Source organism: Eubalaena glacialis, chromosome 1, assembly GCF_028564815.1.
Source record: "Eubalaena glacialis isolate mEubGla1 chromosome 1, mEubGla1.1.hap2.+ XY, whole genome shotgun sequence".
In the NCBI taxonomy this organism is placed as follows: Eukaryota; Metazoa; Chordata; class Mammalia; order Artiodactyla; family Balaenidae; genus Eubalaena; species Eubalaena glacialis.
In genome coordinates, this window is record NC_083716.1 from 234293507 (window position 1) to 234313062 (window position 19556).

The 19556-nt window shown below is 48.8% G+C and overlaps 1 protein-coding gene across 1 annotated transcript; it reads right to left on the reverse strand.

Moving 5' to 3' along the window:
- Positions 1-655: 655 nt before the first annotated feature.
- Positions 656-17143, reverse strand: HJURP (Holliday junction recognition protein). Its single transcript, XM_061206062.1, has 9 exons — positions 17028-17143; positions 16752-16818; positions 14232-14287; positions 10706-10799; positions 8372-8436; positions 7076-7168; positions 5805-5883; positions 2037-3631; positions 656-827 (listed from the first exon to the last, which is right to left on the reverse strand). Exons 1-9 carry the CDS (start codon positions 17121-17123, stop codon positions 786-788), a joined length of 2187 nt encoding a protein of 728 aa, XP_061062045.1. The 5' UTR covers positions 17124-17143; the 3' UTR covers positions 656-785.
- Between the last annotated feature and the right edge of the window lie 2413 nt (positions 17144-19556).

The window sequence follows — 19556 nt, forward strand, 5'->3', positions numbered from 1 at the left end:
GCCAATAAGCCCTCTGTACCTTATGGTGACCTAGATGAGAAACTGTCTCTACAACTGAAAAAACAAAAACAAGAATTAAAAAATGTTAATGTTATGTGTATCAAAAATATAGACAAAATTAAAGGGCATAGAAATTAAAACAATCAAAAAACCAAAAAAAAAAAAGTCACTGTGATATCCTATTATAAACAGCTCCAATAAAAATCATGAGGTGTCATGGGTGCTGAGTGGCTACAAGTGTGTTTTGGGACCATCACAGGCCTGTTTATGTTTTCATCTAAAAATATTAAAATGCTAGGAATTACTTTTATGGGTAAGTTGTACGATGGTTCAATTTGCTACCTCCTATTATGGAGGATACCAAGTCCCATGGGTCTGAATTTAAAAGACTAAGCAGCTGTATTTTCCTTCCAGGATCACTGTATCCAGGACTTAAACTTAGGTTTCATAGCAAACGATTTCTCTAAGGAAATAGGAAATGTAAGGGAGGATTCTCTGGTCACGTCTAAATGTAACAAAGAAAACATGAGAAAAATCGGCCTATAAAGAATAACATTAAAAATTTTAATTGGTCAACTTTATTCAGATAATTTCCAAGAACCCAGAGAGTCATCTCAACGGAACCAATTTCATAGAAATTTGCTTTGAAGGGCAGATAAGCAAAGCAAGTTGTCACATATTCTTGAGAATTTAAAAAGATACACAAAAATCAAAGAGAGGAAAGAGGGAATACTTCAGAATAACTTGGCGATAGATTTTCAGCTTTGAGGTTTTCTAACACGAAATCACTTTTCTCTTCCATCCTGAAAGATGTGTTGTTCTTTCCTCTAAAAAAAAAAAAAAAAAAATAGATTTCAGTATAATTCCACTAGAATTCCCATTGCCTGCCCCCAAAAGCTTAACTGTTGTATTCAACTCCAATGAATATATATAAATATTTGAGTCATTATAGAGAATGCTATGCTGCTTAATAAATACCCTAAGGAACGTAAAGAAAAAAAAAAGTAACGGTAACCCCTCAGGCAGGCAGTGCAAACTGGTGGTTAAGGTCACAGGCTTTCGAATCCTGGTCCAGCCATGCACTGCCCATGTGGATTCAGCAGTTAAGACTACATTTCCTTATTTACAAGAAGAAGAGCTAGCACTGCCTATTGGACAGAACGTATCTAATCAAAGGGTTCACATGGGGATTAAGGAAGGAAGGTGTGAAAAAGGGTTAACATGGCCTGGAGCACAGAGGGCACTCAGAGGTTAGCCCTTAAAATTCCTTGTGTTCACAGCTCACGAAGATTTGGTCCCTTTCCTCAAGAAATTTATAACGTTAAGTAGAGAAAGAAAAGAAAATACAGAAAAATGGTTAAGTATGTTTATATTGTAGTTCCAGAAGGAGCCGGCCAAACCAAACTCAGTCAGATCCCATCAGCCAGTGGACAAGTGACACGGACTCGGGATACATCGTCCAAATCCCCGCATGTGACACGCTGAAATTCAGGCTGGGAAAGCTGGCGCCCACGTGAGAAAATTTAACCACTCACGGCGGCTTGTCTCTGGAGAAGATACAATGGTGCATGCAGGGTAAAGCTTCAGCTTAAGGCACCTGCACAAGCTAAACCGTGGCCAAGCTTGGGGAGCAGGTGGGCTTCAGTGGGGAGGACAGGAGACCGTGGGCCGAGCAGGAGCGTGTGGTCCGGCCCCTCACATGTGTGGGATGCTGCTGGGGGTTCTCCAAGGGCTGACTCCTGCTCTGTCCCCAGGAGGGATCCAGAAGGGGTCAGAGTTGTCAATTCTAGATCAGTTTTGCCTGCAACAGCTATGTTTTGAGTGTGAGGTGAAGAGGCTGGAAGTGACAGTTTGACAAGGATGGGATAGAGTGTCTTAAGGGAAGCTTTTTAGAAACATCCCCTAAATGCATTCCAATAGAAAATGTGTAAAAATGCTGATTTTAGAGGAAGGAAAAAAATTTGGGATAAAGTTCGGAAAAATAACACCTAAGAATCCTGTTGCAAAACACCCACATTCGACAAACAGAAACGCACCTTCTTCTCTTCCCAGGTGTGCTGTAAAGAGCCAGCCTCTTCCCCGGGCCTCGGGATGGCTCTGCCCACAGGTGAGAAATCCCAGGGTCCAGCCCACTGTCTGCACACCTGAGGGTCTGATAATCGGCGTCGTTTTGTGGGGACTTGATGGCCCCAGCCGGCATGGAGAGCAAAACCTGTAGATGGAGGGGCCCCAATTGTGTTTGAGCCGAGGGGACTTTTAATGCTCTGCTGGGGTGATGATGACAACTTTGCGGGGCCCTGGGAGCCAGAGTCTGGATCGAATTTTCCTAAGAAGTCTTCTTTTTGATACCGAACTCCCACACTTGCTTTATCTGGAGATGCTCTGGTACACGAAGGCGCCTGCGTCTGCTGAAGCGATTTTTGGCAATACTTTTGATGAAGCTTGTCAAATTTTTCTTTAATGTCATCGTAACGATCCCTGGCACAGCCTGGAGGTTGTACCCTGGGTACTGAAATGGCTTTGTTGAGCGATACTGACTTCCTAAATCCTCCCAGATCATCTCCTTGACAAGCAAGGTCAGAGGTCTGCTCCGAGCGGCCCGGGCTGTGTGTGGAGTTGGTCTTTGAAAGTGAGGGGAAGGAGTCACTCTTTGGTGGGCAGCTACCTTCTCTGATAGATCTTTCGCCCAGGCTTTCAAAAGCCTCACTCAACCTCTTAGCTTTTGCTCTGCGGAGAGGGCTACTCGGCCTGTGGGCTTCTACGCCCTGGGGGCTACCAGGGCTTGCTGGACCACCTCTGTACACATCCACAGCTGAGGAGCCGGAAAGGTAAGTCAGGCAGGGCTGCTTCCTAAGATTCGAGCAATATTCCTGATGAAGCTTGTCAAATCTGATTTCGATCTCCCTATAACGATTCCCTCCCTCGCCCGGCGGTACTCTGGGTCTAGAACCTATTTTTACAGGAGAAATCAACCACTTTAATGTCATGAATCTATTTTCCTGATCAAGATGATACACTGTATTGGAGTCTAAGTAAGTCAATGAAGAATGATGCTTCTGAGGCGTTCTCGGTAGCTCCTTCCAATGTGAAGCGAAGGCGTGGATCTGGGGTTTGTTTACTTCCAGAAAAGCCCTTCCCAATTTTAAACCCATCTTATGGCCAGAAACATCGAGTAAGTTCTTGCGATCTCTTAACACTGCCACGTCCTTCGCGGGTTCGGAGCTGGGTGGACGTCTCTCCTGGGGGCTCCTCCGAGAGCGCCCGCCTCCTCTGCAGCTTGTTCTGTTCATTCTGCTCTTACACCTGTGCCTCCGCTTGGAGCTCCAGTTCTGGCGGATGAATGTCTTGGTGGAGATGACGCAGGAGGGCCTCACACCCAGCAGGCAGCTCATGGAGTGCAGCATGCCCGCGTACAGATCGCTGAGTGTCGCGTTGCAGATGTCCTCGGCCTCAGAGCATCGGCTGCTTGAGGAGCTGCTGCCACCGGTCCCTCCCTGTAAGGAGATGCCATCACCCCTCGGCACCAGGGCCAGGTCTGCTGAGCAAGAGGGCGAAGCATCGCCCTCTCTGGGCAATGACGTTGGCTGAAATGGGCCATCGGGGCTCTCTTCAGAGACGCCACCGTAGCATCCTGGAGAAACACACACACAAGGCAAAGCCACGTTAACCATTTAAAACCGACCACACGCAGAGATCAGGGAACTGAAGGCTGGATGGGGACCAGCATGGGTTTTTTTTTTTTTTTAATTATTATTTTTAATTGAGATATAACTGACATATAACATTATGTTAGTTTCAGGAGTATAACATAACATTGTGATTTCTTTTTAAGCAATACAAAAAACAGAAGCAAAAGAAAAATTCACAAATATTTTGGAATAGACCCTTCTCAGAGATTTCTTTCTAGCTATCAAAACAATTTACTCTCCAGACCTTCCTAAAAGGAGCCTTCCTTCCCTGTGTGATGGTTTGGAAATTGGTTGCCTCGTCAAAGATTAATTAGAAACCAGAAAATAATGACCCTGTTTGCCTACAGGGCTGGGTGGGGAAGGGAGAAGACTCCTGAACACACCTCTTCACACAGCTTTGACTTTTGCATCATGTTAAATGTTTTCCATATTAGAAAAATAAAATTAAACCAACAAAGACGGGGATAACTCTAAAACTGAATACAGACAGGGAAAATGACCCGAACTGTATGTCAGACTGACAACAACCGAAAGAGAAAATAGAATCCAAATAACTCTGAACGCGCTGCCTCAGCGGGATGTTATCTGAGGGTGACAATGCTGCTTGGAGATCTGGAACCTTCCTCAACACATTACTGAGCAGAGTGGCACCAGGTGCTGTGATTCTGAGGCTACTTTGTGCTGCACGACCGGCCAAATGAGCCTCGTTGTTAAGGAGGAGCCAGCGGGGGCTGGGGGAACACTCTGGAATCAGGGTGGGGGATGAAGAGCTCAAACCCCCACGGAGACAGGTTGGAGGACGCAGAAGCCAGCACGGAAGGGGCTCCTCCAGGCTTAACGGGTGACGAAAACTGACAACAGATTCTTATGTGAATTAAAAAAAAAAAAAATCCATGAGTTCTTACTGAAAAAGTTAAATAAAGAAAAAGCATGTTGGGGAGGATAAAGGAAGGGAAAAAAGAAATGGAAGGGAGATAGCTCAGCCTTCTTTATACAAGAATGCCAACGAGTGCAGGCAGGGGTAATGGCAGAACCAGAAAAGGCCTGTGTTCGGCCCCAGCTCAGGCAACCGTCATGGCGAGATGCTAAAAACCATGGGGTGCGAGGGTTCTGGGGAAAAGGCTACCAGGCAACCTCAAGGGGTCATCCACAGATGACTCCAAGGATAAAAGGCACTTCTGCAGTGAGAAATCTGGTGGGGCCTGCCTTAACTGTGCGACCAGACTCAAGTCACCAACAATGGGACAGGCTGACAGGACGTCCTGAGAGGACAAAAAAGTCACCTGTGTAGTATTTTTGCCAAAAATGTTTAACATAAACTTAACCACATATAAGTCCAAATTGAAGGACATTCTGCAAATCTTCTGGAGGCCAGGACTATTTAAGAAAGTCAGTGATGGCAAAGATGATGATGGTGACAACGGCAAGGCCGAGGGGCCCTTCTGGACTGAAGGAGACAGTCAGCTGCAAATCTTCTGGAGGCCAGGACTATTTAAGAAAGTCAGTGATGGCAAAGATGATGATGGTGACAACGGCAAGGCCGAGGGGCCCTTCTGGACTGAAGGAGACAGTCAGCACGACAGGTGGTGCCCCAGTGGGTCCTGAGCTGGTTAAACAAACAAAAAAGGCTGCAAAGGACAACGATGGCACGACTGGGTAAAACCGTATTGTGTCACTGTGACATTTCAACGTGTGCCAAGTTTAATGTGGTTCTGAGGGGACTCAGCCTGTTCTTCGGAGACAATGAAGCATTTAGGGATGGTATATACATGAATGCAAATACATATACACACGTGTACGTGCGTGTATGTCGGGAGTCATAGAGCAAACGTGACAAAATGTGAATTGCTAAATGTAGGTAAAGGATGTTTATTGTATGAGTCCTACATTTCTGGAGATTCAAAAATTTTCAAAATGCTAAGTTGGGATAAAGAGCTAATTAGCAATTAGCACGCAAGTCCCGGAAGGAAAGAGCACTGTTTCTTACCATGTAATAATTTACCTATGACGTGCACGTGTCTCTCACAGTTCATGGTGATGAAACATGCCCAGCTCAGGGTGCCGTGGCTCTACCACAAGTGAATGGTCCGTGCAAAGTTTCTACGTCACACTCACCTACGGCAGGCCTGGCGGGCGAGGCCAATGAAGGGACCAGGGTCACACGGGTGTCCTTTCCCTCTCCGTAACTGGCACACTGAAATCAAAGCAGATGACTTTAACAGAGGAGTTGTCAGGTGTCGGCTCGGGCTTCCCGCCCCAACTGCTCTCCCAACCACAGACGGTGCCTCCATTTGCGGCTGCAGTGGTGACACATGCGACCATGATGACGGACGGCAGCCGGCTGGGCCTCCAGCAGTGGTGGGAAGAGCTGCCTTAGCAAGATCCAGGAGCTCTGCCCCCGTGGCCTCCAGGTACCGCCCCCTGCCCCCCAAGGGCCACCACCGCCCCATGTCTGCCAGAATCTCTCTCGGGAGGCCTGGCGGCTTTTCCTCCTCCACCGTTATCCTCTGACAGCAAGGACAGCTGGTCCAGGTAGATGGAGGGAAGGAGAACCCGTCGCTGGGACAACGGAGCCGGTCCCGGCCCTGGCCTCCTTCCCTGACCGGCAGGGCGACCAAAAGGCCACGCTTGCTGCTTCCAGACAAAGGAAAAAGGCATTTCCCGTACATCCACTCATTCAGATACAGGCTTCTCGCTGTCAGCAGCAGCACAAGAAAATATCCACGCTCCTGTTAAGTTGGCTGCCTCTGAGATTAATTATTTATTCTAGAACCCATACTTCCTAGTTATTTGGTATTAAAATGTCCTTTGTTTTAGGAGAGGAGACTGACAGAACTTGGAAAACTAAAGAGTTGGCATCCTTGCGTGAACTCCACCGTTAGCCTTTTGCTCTCCTTCAGGCAAAGCTCCAGGAAACTGGCTGCCGTGGAAGGTGGAGGGCACCAGGCCTGGGAGAGGGGCTGGTGAGCTGCCCACCTCCCACGGGGTCCACTGCAGCCCCCGATCTTGCCAACATCACGGCCGAAGCAGGCAGAACAGGCGCCCTGCGGCCCGTGGCAGCCCCGGTCACGGCAGGGAAGGAGGGAGGTGGGCGCTACAGCTTCCCTAATTCTGCGGCTTAAAAGCCCTCTGCCTGAGGGTGGGGGCCCTACTAGATCCCGTGAGCTGCCCAGAGCACAGCGGGCAGCCGATCGCGCTGCCCGAGGGTCCCAGAGTGTTTACTCAGGAAGAGCGGGAACCGGGGAGCCTGTGAGCGCAACGGTGTGGAAACAACCATTGAAAGGCTCTTTGCAGGCTCTGTGGCGAGTGAACAAGACAAGATGACACCTCAGTGTGCCTCTAGTTCATGGTTTACTTATATGAAGACACACCCTAGGAAACATTACCTCCAAACACCCTTCATCCTGCAGCAGGATATCCACTTGTGTCAAGTACTTCCTCCTTAGCTCATTTTTCACTGGGCTCCAGGGCACTGCAGGCTGACACCAAAGAGAAGTCAGTATTCGTAAGAGCTGCTGGGTACGGCCGAGCTCTGGGATCCTGGGACACACTGGCAAGCTCGTTAGTGTACACGTCTTTAAACAAAGTTCCTCCAAGTCACTTCTTCACCTCCTGCTGTTAGCAGCACAAAGTGGTCCAGCCCCCTCTGAAAACCCACCTGACCCTGGAATCCGACTTTAGGGAACTGACCCAATGGTAACAATCCGAAAGAAAATAGAAAGACAAAACATACCAGTTTGGAGAAGTTTATGACAATATCACTAGAACAAGAGAAAAAAAGAAACAATATTCTTAGGCGAGTTTAGGACACAACTACTGGAATTGACCCCAATTGGTATGTTTATAAGAAAAGAAGTTCAGTGTCCAACTCAGGGGGCAGGAACCCTCGCCTCTCCTATCCCTCAGCTGCCATACATTGGAAATAGGGGGCCTCAGCCTCCACTGCGCACCCCGGTGGGGCTTAGTCAGGGCCTGGGGCTGCAGACTGGGGGGGTCACAGGAACACACCGGGGAACGGCCGACACCTTGGCCCTTTACTGTCAGGGCCGCCTGCTCCCCTTCACTGCCACCCCGACACAATACCTCACAACGCACCCCTTTCCTCCCCCAGGGCCACTACCTAATTCTAGGTAGACACTACGAGTCACACACGGGTGTGTGGGCAAACCTCTGTACAAAAGTAGTGCTTTCAGAGGAAAACCACATGCCAGCTATTCTGGCATCTGACCCAGGGGTCAGGTCAGAGGCTCGGGGGGATTCTGTCCTGTGTGTTCTCGTCCATCCCGAGGGCTGACCTGGAAACGCTCCCCAGAGCACCTCCCTTATGACACCGTCTCTATGGGGAAAGACCGACTCAGAACCCAACTTTCTACACTGAGAGGTCGGTCAAGGCCCAGGGCACGCTGTGAACCACAGACGGGATCGTTCTATTTGCAGAGGGAACATCACCCAACATTTACGTAAGTTCAGTAAATCAGGCTTGAACTGGGGCAGTACGTGCTGAACCGAGAAGGGGTGACTTGCTGCCTTAGGGGATCTGAACGTGGGGACAGAGACTTGAGGGGTGATGTCAGCAAAGAGCGAGCCTCAGAAGGGGACTTACAGGAAGATGCAGGCCATGAGAATGTGCACTTGTCCCCAAGCCTCAACTCTGTCCCTTCATTACAAAAGACAGGTCTTACCATTAAGTTACCAGCGACCACATCTTCCTGGAATAAAGTTGTATCAGTATCACTGCTTATTGAATCTAAAAGCAAAGGAAATTTCCATCAGAATTTCTAAAGAAAGCTTGCATTTTTCTCTCGAGGATAGTTTTTGCATTGCTTGAGTATACCTTACAGTGAAAACTCCTATCGCTTCAAGTGGCCCCCTTTAATAGGGACATGGCCATCTGTCGCCCTGCAGAGAAACCATCAGAACAGGAACACGCCCAGAGTCGGGGAGACACGGGAAAGCAACTTTTGTATCACCTCTGGCTCTTTCCATGGCCTCTGATCCTGGAAGCTGAGTCCCTCTAGGCCAGCACTGGCCAGTAGAACCTTCTGTGATGGCGGAAGGTCCCCCAGCTGCTGTCCAGGATGTCAGCCACTAGCCACACGTGGCTGTTGAACACGTGGAATGTGGGTAGGGAGGCTAGGGAACTGAATTTTAAACTTCACTTAATTTTCAATGAATTTGAATAGTCACAGGTGACTAGTGGTTACCACACCGGACAGTTCAGCTCAAGAAGAACTATTTCTACTGATTTCAAGCAGTGCAGGAAATTCACAGACCCAAGGCTTTATGGAGTTAAAATTTGGATTGATACCGGTAGACAAATAACACCCATGAGTAAACATCTCCATCAAGTTCTTTCTAGTTCTGATCTGAAAGACCACCGGTTTCCCCTTTAGGACTCAACCCATATCTCTGACTGCCCAGTGCGGGCAAGGGCCTGGGCAGGGCGGACAAAGGCTGCAGAAAGGCCAGTCCCACAGGACATGGGTGTTCAAGAACAAAGTCTGTAATTACTCAGCTGTTTAGCTGCCACAAGGGGAAAAGCCAGGTGTGGAGAACACAGGTAAAAGTGGGAGTCTGCTCCGATCTGGGGACCAGGGGGCTTCCAGGGGGCAGCGAAAAGACAGTGGGCAGGTCAGGCATGGTCTGAATTCTTTTCATTCTCAGAGGAATGGCCATCCATTGCAGTGCTTTGAACAGAGAAGCCATGTGACCAGATTCGCATGTTCAAAGGTGTCAGCGGGGTGGAGGCCAGGTGGAGACAGGAGCTGGCACCGTGGGGCATGGGGCAGAGGGGCAAGAGAGATGGTGGAGGCAAAGGCACGGGACAGCGCTGTCTCAGATATGAGGAAGAGGGAGGGGCTGAGGCCAAGAGGATGCTGGGTTTCTGGCTCATTCTACAGGGAAGACGGTGGTGGCCTTGTCCTGAGGACAGGTCTGTTGGGTTGGCTTTTTGAGCTGAGATATGCAGAGTGCAGAAAAAGAGTTCAAGGAGAGAGGCCGCTGGCAATAAACACACCCAGAGGGGGTCTGGGCAGGGGATTCCACTGGAGTGAGGGACAAAGATGCCCAACTCTCGGGAAAGGGCACCAGTGAAGGTGGGAGGTGGGACGATAGAGGGGCTGAGAGGAGGGAGAAAGCCCGGGGGGCTCAGGGGCACTGAGGCCACGGCCAGACTTTCCAGAAGCTTCGAATGCTACTGAGAGGGCAACAGGATAAAAATCAAAGAATGCCAACCGGATTCAGCCACGGGGCCGCCGGGAGCCTCACCACAAGGTGTGCTTTTGAGACGGAGCCAGAAGCCAGAAGGGGACCAGCTGAGGTGTGCACGGGGGCAAGAACACCAGAGGCGGTGAAATGGGCCACTGTTACAGACTGGGTTGTGGAGGGAAGGTGAACACGGGGAGGCAGGTAGAGAGGGGCCCGAGACGGGAGATATGAATTCTGTTCTGTGTGTTCAAGGTGAGATCTGATGGGATGTACCCAGGGTAGAGGGAGAGGCTGGGACAGAAAGAAAGAAAGAAAGATGATGGGTAGATTTCTGAGAAAACAGACTGGGCTCAGCAGCACGGCTAGCCTGAGGAAGGGAAAGGAGGCCCCACGGGAATAGGAAGCAGGAGAAAGGATGCCTGCAGGGCGCGTAGGAGTTAGTGGTCCATGACACCAGCCTGCAAGGGCACATCAAAGTCTTACTGTTAATAAATTCTTGAGATTAATCTTTTTTTTTTTTTTTTTTTGGCAAAAGGTCAAAACAAAACAAAATGGGTGGATGGGGGTGAGGGCTGTGCATTTATTATTCTAGAATATTTGAGAACCGTTTATGTGTCAAGTACCACAATGTAACTGTGAGCGAGACAGCTCCTTCGAAGAGCTTAGAAAGAAGTAACAGGGCACTTTCAAATGTTTTAGTTTTTAAAATACACCTTGGAAAAAGTCAGAGTGAGGGATCTAGACTTGAAATGTTCTGACAAAAAACCCACGTCCCTCCGGACCTGGCTTTCTAGTGTCAGGACACTCACCCTCAACTTGTGTGCAGGGCAAGGGAAGCTCGTGACCTCCAGCTGGGACTCGCATAGGTCCATCTGTCCTGTCGTCCGTCTTCACCGGGGAGCCCTTGAAGTCGATAAGACATGCTTGATTCGGTCATAACACATTTCAAAGCCACTGTCAAGTAACACACCCACGATCCTTCCTCTTCCTTTAGCGTATGAGAGAACAGGAAGTTTCCTGGGGCTTCTCTTCTAGAATATTACGGTACAAAAGGCCTCAAAACTCCTAGCAGATAGACAAGCTTTCCCTTGGAAAAAGAACAGAGCTTTCTTCCTCTGGCCGTGCGAAGGGCTGCTGCCTCAGAAACCACTTGGATGGTAAGTGATGGAGCAGGGAAAGCGGAAAACAGGGGCAAGAGTGGACAGGCCCAGAACGCCCTGGCCTGGAGGCGAGCACAGGGCCAAGGCCAAAATGAAACAGAACACAACTGGCACCAGATCCTCAGGTAGAATCCGGAAATTCAAGAGGTCCCTGGGGGACTTTCTGTGACTTTTTTATCTTAACAGTGAGTTTATCTCCATGTCATGAGACCTACAATTCCTTTAAAAGCCTCAGCATGTGGTGGGACCCTGGCATGGGGAGCCACTTTCAAGGTGAGCTCTGGCCACGGGGCGGTCAGCTGTCCTGACCAGGACTCAGCCTGCGGGGCGGTCAGTGGGCCGCCCCCGAGGAGGCCGTGCTTCCCTCTCTAGAGCCTCATCTGCACAACTGGCCTCTCTAACAACCATAACGAATGCCATGGATGGGCTCTCATTAGGGAAACTGGAGAATTCAAGATGCCAGATTGGCTAAAATATTTTTAGGACCACCCCAGCCTTGCAAGAACAGGAGTGAGAACGTGGTGAGGCCTGTCCCTTTCGGGGCAGCGCCCAGGCATCATCTCCTAGGTGTCTGTGAATCCTGCCTGGGGGAGGTCACCACCTTTGCCTTGGGTGAGCTGGGATGCGGCAGAGTGTCCGGGGCTGTTTTGTGTCTGGAGGCGTCACAGAACTTGGCCTGAGAATCATGGGGAAGCAGCCAATCGGCACCAGCGTCTAACTACAGGCAGCTCTGGGGTCGGAAACAGAACCCAGGGCCAAGTGACAGGACAAACCCTTGGGTCAACGCACAGCCCACGGGGCCTACTGCCTCCACAGCCCCAGGGCAGGCAGCGGGTGGTGACTTGAGTGAGGCTGTAGACCTCTGAGTTGTCATCACAGACCACGCCCAGTTTTCTAATCCCAGGAAAGGGGCTTAAAATTCCATAGATTCCAGGGAGGGCTCCTCCTAATTTTAAGTAAAAACATTAAATAAATGTCCAGATGAGAACACTTTGCCACCAAGACCATTCAAGCACTGGCTGATCAGTGGGTACCATTATTATGTATAATTTAAAGAATGCATAACCTTTGACATAATGATCCCACTTCTTGGCACTTACTGAACAGGGGTGACAGCACTGGGAAGAGATAAGATCGGTTCTCTGTATATAACAGGGGTCTTATAAATAAAGTTTTATTGGAACATAGCTGTACCTGTCTGTTCACCTATTGTCCTTAGCTGCTTTCCCCTTACAATGCAGAGCTGAGTGGCTGCAGCAGAGACCACATGGGCAGCAAAGCCTAAAATATTTATCATCTAGACCAGCGGTCCCCAACCTTTTTGGCACCAGGGACCAGTTTCGAGGAAGACAATTTTTCCATGGACCGGGGCGGGAGGGTTGGGGGGTGGGGGTGGGGGGATGGTTTGGGGATGATTTAAGTCCATTACATTTATGATGCACTTTATTTCTATTATTACATTGCAATATACGATGAAATAATTATACAACTCACCATAATGCAGAATCAGTGGGAGCCCTGAGCTTGTTTTCCTGCTACTAGATGGTCCCATCTAGGGGTGATGGGAGACAGTGACACTTGAAGTGTGTTGCTTATGTCCAGTCTACTCCATAAGATGCAGCTTAATTGTCACTTGTCACTCACTGATAGGGTTTTGATATGAGTCTGCAAGCAACTGATTTATTATGGTCCCTGTGCCGTCAAACCTCTCTGCTAATGATAATCTGGATTTGCAGCCGCTCCTCAGCGCTAGCATCACTGCCTCAGCTCTACCTCAGATCATCAGGCATTAGATTCTCATGAGGAGTGCAAAACCTAGATCCCTTGCATGTGCAGTTCACAGTAGGGTTTGCGCTCCTATGAGAATCTAATGCCGCCGTTGATCTGACAGAAGGCAGAGCTCAGGTGGTAATGCGAGCGATGGGGAGCGGCTGTAAATACAGATGAAGCTTCGCTTGCTCGCCCGCCGCTCACCTCCTGCTGTGTGGCCCAGTTCCTAACAGGCCATGGACCTCTACCGGTCCATGGCCCAGGGGTTGGGGACCCCTGATCTAGACTTTTGCAGGAAAAGAGTGCTGATCCTGACTTATAATAAGGGAAAGTGAAAATAGCTAAATGACTATCAATAAGAGAGCAGGGTTTTTTTAAAAAGGAGATTGAATTACACAACAGATGACAAAGAGGAGTTTTCACAATATGTATTAAGTGGAAAAAAGAGGGTAAAAAAAAGTGTATTTAAAAGAAAAAAGGGGATAAAGAAATGTGTATTTATAAATACATACACAGGAATCACAGTATACTAAAATATTATTATTATTAGTGACTATCTCTTATCTCTGCATATACGAGTCAGGTTAATTTTCAGTAGTTATATGTATTTCTAACATTTCTATGACTAAATGTATTATGTGTTAAAAATAACCAATCAGGAGGAAATTTGATTTCAGATTTGCTGTTAATTGCTATGTAACCCTAATGCTGATGTTTTCATTCTTGGGCACCGGCTCCCCAACTGGCCACGAGGAAGCATCACACGGTGAGAAGTGGTGATTAAGAGGATACCAGACATCCTTACAAAAGTCACTGCCACAAAAAAACAAGACTCCCTGGGTCTCACAGTAGGAAGGCCCCTCCCATGAAGGTAACAGATCACATAGCTGCTGTGTCCATGGATAAACTCGGGAAAAACACACCTGGGTTTTAAAAGGTAGTGAACAGCACAGGGCACCCTCTCCCTAATCTCTTGCTCCTTTCAGAAGAGGGAAAGATGCCTTTTTCCTTCCCGGAAGGACCTGGATTTGGTCTTTCCTGTAAGGACCCGGCAAAGCAAGCTGGTAGCTGTGGCTGAAGCTGGGGATGGGGGAGGTCTATCCAGCTGGCTCCACCTTACAGGTGGGCTCCAGTTGTCAGAGCCCCTTGGTCCATGGCAGGGGAAACACCGGGGGATGCAAGGGGCGTAAGCATCACAAGCTCCTACCTGCACTTGACAAGCAACAGAAGACATGCGTCTCAGTAAATCCTTACACACAAGAAAATAGGGCAGTGAGGGTGAGAAAACTGTGGAACGACACCCTGCAGTGGCCCCTGGGTGCAGTTCCAGCTCATCTCCACCTTTATTCACATCAACCTTCCTCCACGGCAAGGCATGTTGGCAATAAAATTTGACATTGAATACCTGGATTTGTCCTGTATTTCTTTCCTTTATTAATCTTCCTCCCCAAATTCGCAATCCTTAAGAAAAGAAATAAAAATGACTACTTAAGTAATCATGAACACTGAGTTTCTGTTCAATCTGAATTCAAAGAAAACCAAAGTGACAGGCAACAGAAAGATCTAATATAACCAAGACATAACCAAGTCATATTCCTGATATTCTGTTGTTCCTCATCTTCGTGAGGTTGAAGGTTTTTCAAAAATCAACACTAGACAAAAATCTGTCATTAACGAAAATCTCTCCTACCTAGTAGGCAGCAAGCAGCTCATTGAATCCAGCATTAAGCCACAAATTAAATGGAAACAACGAACATATGTATGCCAAGTACTATCCTCAAAATACATATACTGAGAGTAATCCATATACTACAGAGAGAGAGATCAATTTTCAAGGGCAACCCCTCTACCCCATGTACCGTGCAAGTGCTTTCTCAGGACAATGTACACGTTACAGAGCAAGCCCTCGGCACAGGGGGTAAACACTGAGTTTTGGAGTCCTGCACTTACTAGCTAGCAGAATCTGGGCAAGATACTCAATCTCTCCCTAAACCTCCGTTGGTTCCCAGGTAAATTCAAATCAATAAAGAAGGGATCATTGGGTTGCGAGGCTTGAGATGGTTGTTGATGATGGTAACAGCAGCAATAATTACACGGTGCTTACTCTTCCAGGCTCCAGTCTAAACCCTTTCCACATACACCTCATTTACAACTCACTGACATATAACTCGTATGGTACTCTTAATTCCTTTCGGAGAGATACTCACCAAGTTCACTGTACAGATGGAGACAGAGGCAAGGAGAAGGTGAAATAACTAGCCCAGACCACTCGCCCATGTGGTGAGGCCAGGCTGTGAACCCAGGGGAGTGACTCTCTGGGGTCCTGACCACTGAGCCGTGTGGCCTTTCCAGAACAGAGCGACGCTTGAACAGAGGCGCTTGGAGTCAAACCAAAGCTTTGCCACTTTGGCTAAGTGACACAGGCAAGTTCCTTAACTTCTCTCTGCTGTATCCTCTGCTATGAAACACTGATGATTCTAACAGTGCCCACCTCGCACGGTGTTGAGAAACCTGAGACTCTTAGAAGCATAGGCATATGCTTAGCTGTCAACATGTGAATGACTATTACTCACCTGCTGTCTTCACCATAATCACTGTGGTTGTTAGTTCCAATCTACCCCCTATGGTTTTGCCTTAAATTGCAGGAATTCACCCTGTAAGAGTGGTCAGCTAGCATTTAATCAAAAAGGCCACTCCCTAACTGAGTACCTCTCCAGGGGAAGCTACAGGTCTAGGGAGCTGCACTCCCATCAGCTAGAAATTTGTTAGAACACAGACCCACTGAATCCACATCCAGCATTGCTGTCAGTGGCCCCAGGAATCTGTTTCAACAAGCTCTCCAGGAGGTCTTCCACATGCCAAAGTGTTTGATGCTTGACTACTGTTCTCATCAAACGGTAGTCTGAAAATGAGTTTTCACTGGTGAAATTAGTGGTGTTCAAGATATGCGAATTGACCAGAACATTCCAGATACTGCCCATCCTTGCATGAACAGGCCATGAGAACACTGTGAAGCCCGTTGACAGCACCCTTAGGAATGATTTCTACACACTCCTGAGTCCTGCATTCGGGTTAGACTTTTCACCACCTGACAGAGGCCAGAGTAACAGAAACCTACTACTGGAATACCTTAGCTTCTGCCTGAATAAACTTTTCACCCAGGGTATGGCTAGCTAGGCCAGCTGAAAAAGCAGAGCTAGGATTTCATTTAATTACGAACTGTTTTGTACCTGTCTGTCTGGTGCACAGCAGAACTGGGTCTGAGATTCACTTTTATTAGTAGGTAATACTGAGTTGGAATGAGGCTGAATGGCAGGCACTGACCTCACCCAGTGCAAACTTTCTCCAGCTATTTACCAAAGAGAATCCATGAGATTTAAGTCAGTTTGCAGCATCAACCATTAAACAGAATGGGTCCTTCTCCTTAGATTCAGGTCAAATTCCAAAGTACTCAGAACCTCAAATCAAACAGGTCAAATAACAGTCAATACGAGTGTTTACTAGTGCCAGACACTGTTCCAAGAGCTTCATCTTCTGTAACTGTCACAATCTCCACGCCAAGTAAATATTATTGTCATCATCTTTCCATTTTACAGGTGAAGAAACTGAGTCACAGCCTGGCTAAAGCAATGGGCCCAAGCTGACATGGCTATTAAACAGCCAGCGGGGATGCCAACCCAGGAGGGGACATTTTTAATGAGGACGCATCTATGTGTCATCAGAATTCTGTCTTAAAAAGTAATTCTGTTGGAAATAAGTAATTTAAGTAATTTATAGGTTCAAGGGAACTAGTGACGGTTTAGTACCTACTAGGTGAACAAGGTTTATTTTCAAGAGAGCAGGGACAGCATTTCAAACTCTAGTAGGACACTATTCTAGTTACACTCTTAACCGTAAATATTCAAAAAGGGGGGCTGACTCGTACCCTGGGGCGTGTCGTAGGTCAGCGTGGACATCTGCACCACCGGGGCGTCCTCGAAGGGCTGGTTGTACTGCGGGAGAGGAAGGGGCATCCCGTCAGATCGGAGGGCCGAGAGGAACCCCTGACCCGGGCTGAGAAGGCGCCAGCGCGAGGCTGCAAGTCTCGGGGGTCCCGAACCCCCGTCTCTGCCCCCCAGTCCCCAACCCTGCCTCCTCCTCCCGCACCTACTCCTTCCCCTTCCGTCACGCTCCCCCTCCCCTCCAGCGGGGGGAGCCGCACCTTCTCTATCAGCTGCTGCATGCGCCTCTGGAAGCGGCGGCGGCTGTCCCTGAGCTTCCGCAGCAGCGCCTCCTCTCCCAGGACCTCGCCCTCCATGGCGCTCGGACAGCCAAATGCCTACTCCAGCGGGAAACCGAACAGGGAACCGCTACCCGCGTCGCGGTTCAAATAGCGACTCCCGCCCTTCCGGCCCGCCCCTCCGGTTTTCCATTGGCTGTCTCGGAAACGCCGGGCGCTGATTGGGCCTTTCAAACACTTTGTCGCAGCTTTCTCCCGGCCAATCCGTGCCTGAGTTTCCGGCCCCGCCCTGCCCGGGGCGCGCACAAGCAGCGGAAAGGGGAGGCGGGGATCCGCCGCCTAGCGCTGGGAGGTGGATGGCGTGACCTTCCCTGTGCGCGTCCTGTGCTTGTTAATCAACAGGACCACACGAGTATGGTTTCCCCTGTCGTGCACCGGAGATTTCCAGGTGACTTGCGCTGGGACTCGCCGCCGGTGGGGAGCAGCCCCTCACCTGAATGTCGCCCTGAGCCCTGCCCCGGGCCGGCTTCCTCGCCCAGGCCGCCTCTGGTCTCCGCGCAGTTACGAGAGCGGAGAGCCGAGAAAGACATCACGGAATTACGAATACAAAAGGAGGCGGGAAAGTGAACATGCATTTAGAAAGGAGGAATACGATAAACGTCACTGAATCCAGGAAAATATAATACGGTATTTTTATTAACCTCCTGGGCACACCTTTTTCGTACATAATTTTTATTGCATACTCGGCTCCATTGATATTAATTTTGTAATATTTTCTCTAGAGAATGGATAATTCAGCAACATCACTGAGCCGTATTTATGTGCTTGTGCGGTTACCACAATGTGTGATAAAAAGTGAGTATAACTTTGAGCATGATTAGGACCCTTAGATGGGGCTCTTCACCTCCTCTCAGCCCGCACCCCAATCCTATCATGCGATCCAGCGGAAATTAGGGGAGAAGGGGGGTGTTAGAACATCGGGGCTCATGTAGGAAATATATTGTGATGGACACAGAGATGCTGCCTAATTCCCAGGCCACCCTCAGGCCGCAGCTGCCAGGAGGGCTTCTCCTGGGCGCCTTCTGCTGTCGGCCTCTTCAGGGATTGCCTCAGTTGTAGAGAGCTCCTCACCCACGATCCTGCAACCCCAGGGCGGCCCAAATCCAACGACAGATCCAGTTGGGAACCTGAAGCCCTGGCCATTTCAGCCAATGAAGGACAATCTGGTGGGCACCCAGTCTTTCCCTTCCTTTCACAGCCGCCAATCTGAAGGGTATTCCCTGATAATAAACATCCTGCATGGTAACTCCGTCCCCCTGTCTGCTCCCTGGAGAATCCCACCTGTAACAAAGGACCTTGCTGCAAGTGGCCACTGAATCTACACATCCCATTTGTAACGTTCCCAATTTTCACAAATAGGCTCAGTTTTCTGTCTCCTCCTCCCTTGGGGGCGCTCATAAATTTAGCGTGCTGTTCCCTAGACTCAGTGTTTCCACATACGTTAGTTTTGAACATTTAACTCATCTCATTTAGAGACTTGGGGCGTCCAAATTGACCTCTCCTAGGGCTTGGTCCCCACTCCTAGGGCACCACTCCCAGGTTTCAGGGCATCCTTCCCTCACTTCACTGACTCTCCGAGGATCTGTTCTACCCCAGGGGCTCATGGACAGCTTCATGGAAACGATTTCTCAAGTTCACGTCCTTAACTGAAGGTCCAGAAACATACCCACTTTTTAAATTTTCTTTTATTTATTTTTTTATACAGCAGATTCTTATTAATTATCTATTTTGTGCACATCAGTGTATACATGTCAATCCCAATCTCCCAGTTCATCACACCACCACCCCCCCACCCACCACTTTCCCCCCTTGGTGTCCATACGCTTGTTCTCTACATCTGTGTCTCTATTTCTGCCCTGCAAACCGGTTCATCTGTACCATTTTTCTAGATTCCACATACATGTGTTAATATACGATATCTGTTTTTCTCTTTCTGACTTACTTCACTCTGTATGACAGCCTCTAGATCCATCCACGTCTCTACAAATGACTCAATTTCGTTCCTTTTTATGGCTGAGTAGTATTCCATTGTATATATGTACCACATCTTCTTTATCCATTCGTCTGTCGATGGGCATTTAGGTTGCTTCCATGACCTGGCTATTGTAAATAGTGCTGCAATGAACATTGGGGTGCGTGTGTCTTTTTGAATTAACATACCCACTTTGGCCACTCCCCTCTGAAACAGTTGAAGCCTGTGCATTGGCCCGCTGGTCTCCCAGTCCTTTCTGACCAGCTTTCCCCATGCCATGGTCCAAAGTAGTGGCCCAGCTCAGGAAGAAGGAACCCGGAACGATGCTCCTAATTTGACACCATCCCTACGGAACACCACTTCCACCCCGCACCCCACCCTAGTAACCTAAACCTGTGGCCTCAGGAACCAGACCAGCTATGCAGACTCCTCCCCCACCACCCCCATCGCCCAGTAACGGGGAAGGATCACAAATCAGC

Coding starts and splice junctions, on each gene's coding strand:
- HJURP (XM_061206062.1), bottom strand. CDS start 17,123: ATGGAGGGCGAGGTCCTGGGAGAGGAGGCGCTGCTGCGGAAGCTCAGG. Junction 14,288..16,751: donor GACCTACGACACGCCCCAGG/GTACGAGTCAGC, acceptor TCTTTTCTTAAG/GATTGCGAATTTGGGGAGGA. Junction 3,632..5,804: donor GCCCGCCAGGCCTGCCGTAG/GTGAGTGTGACG, acceptor GTGTTTCTCCAG/GATGCTACGGTGGCGTCTCT.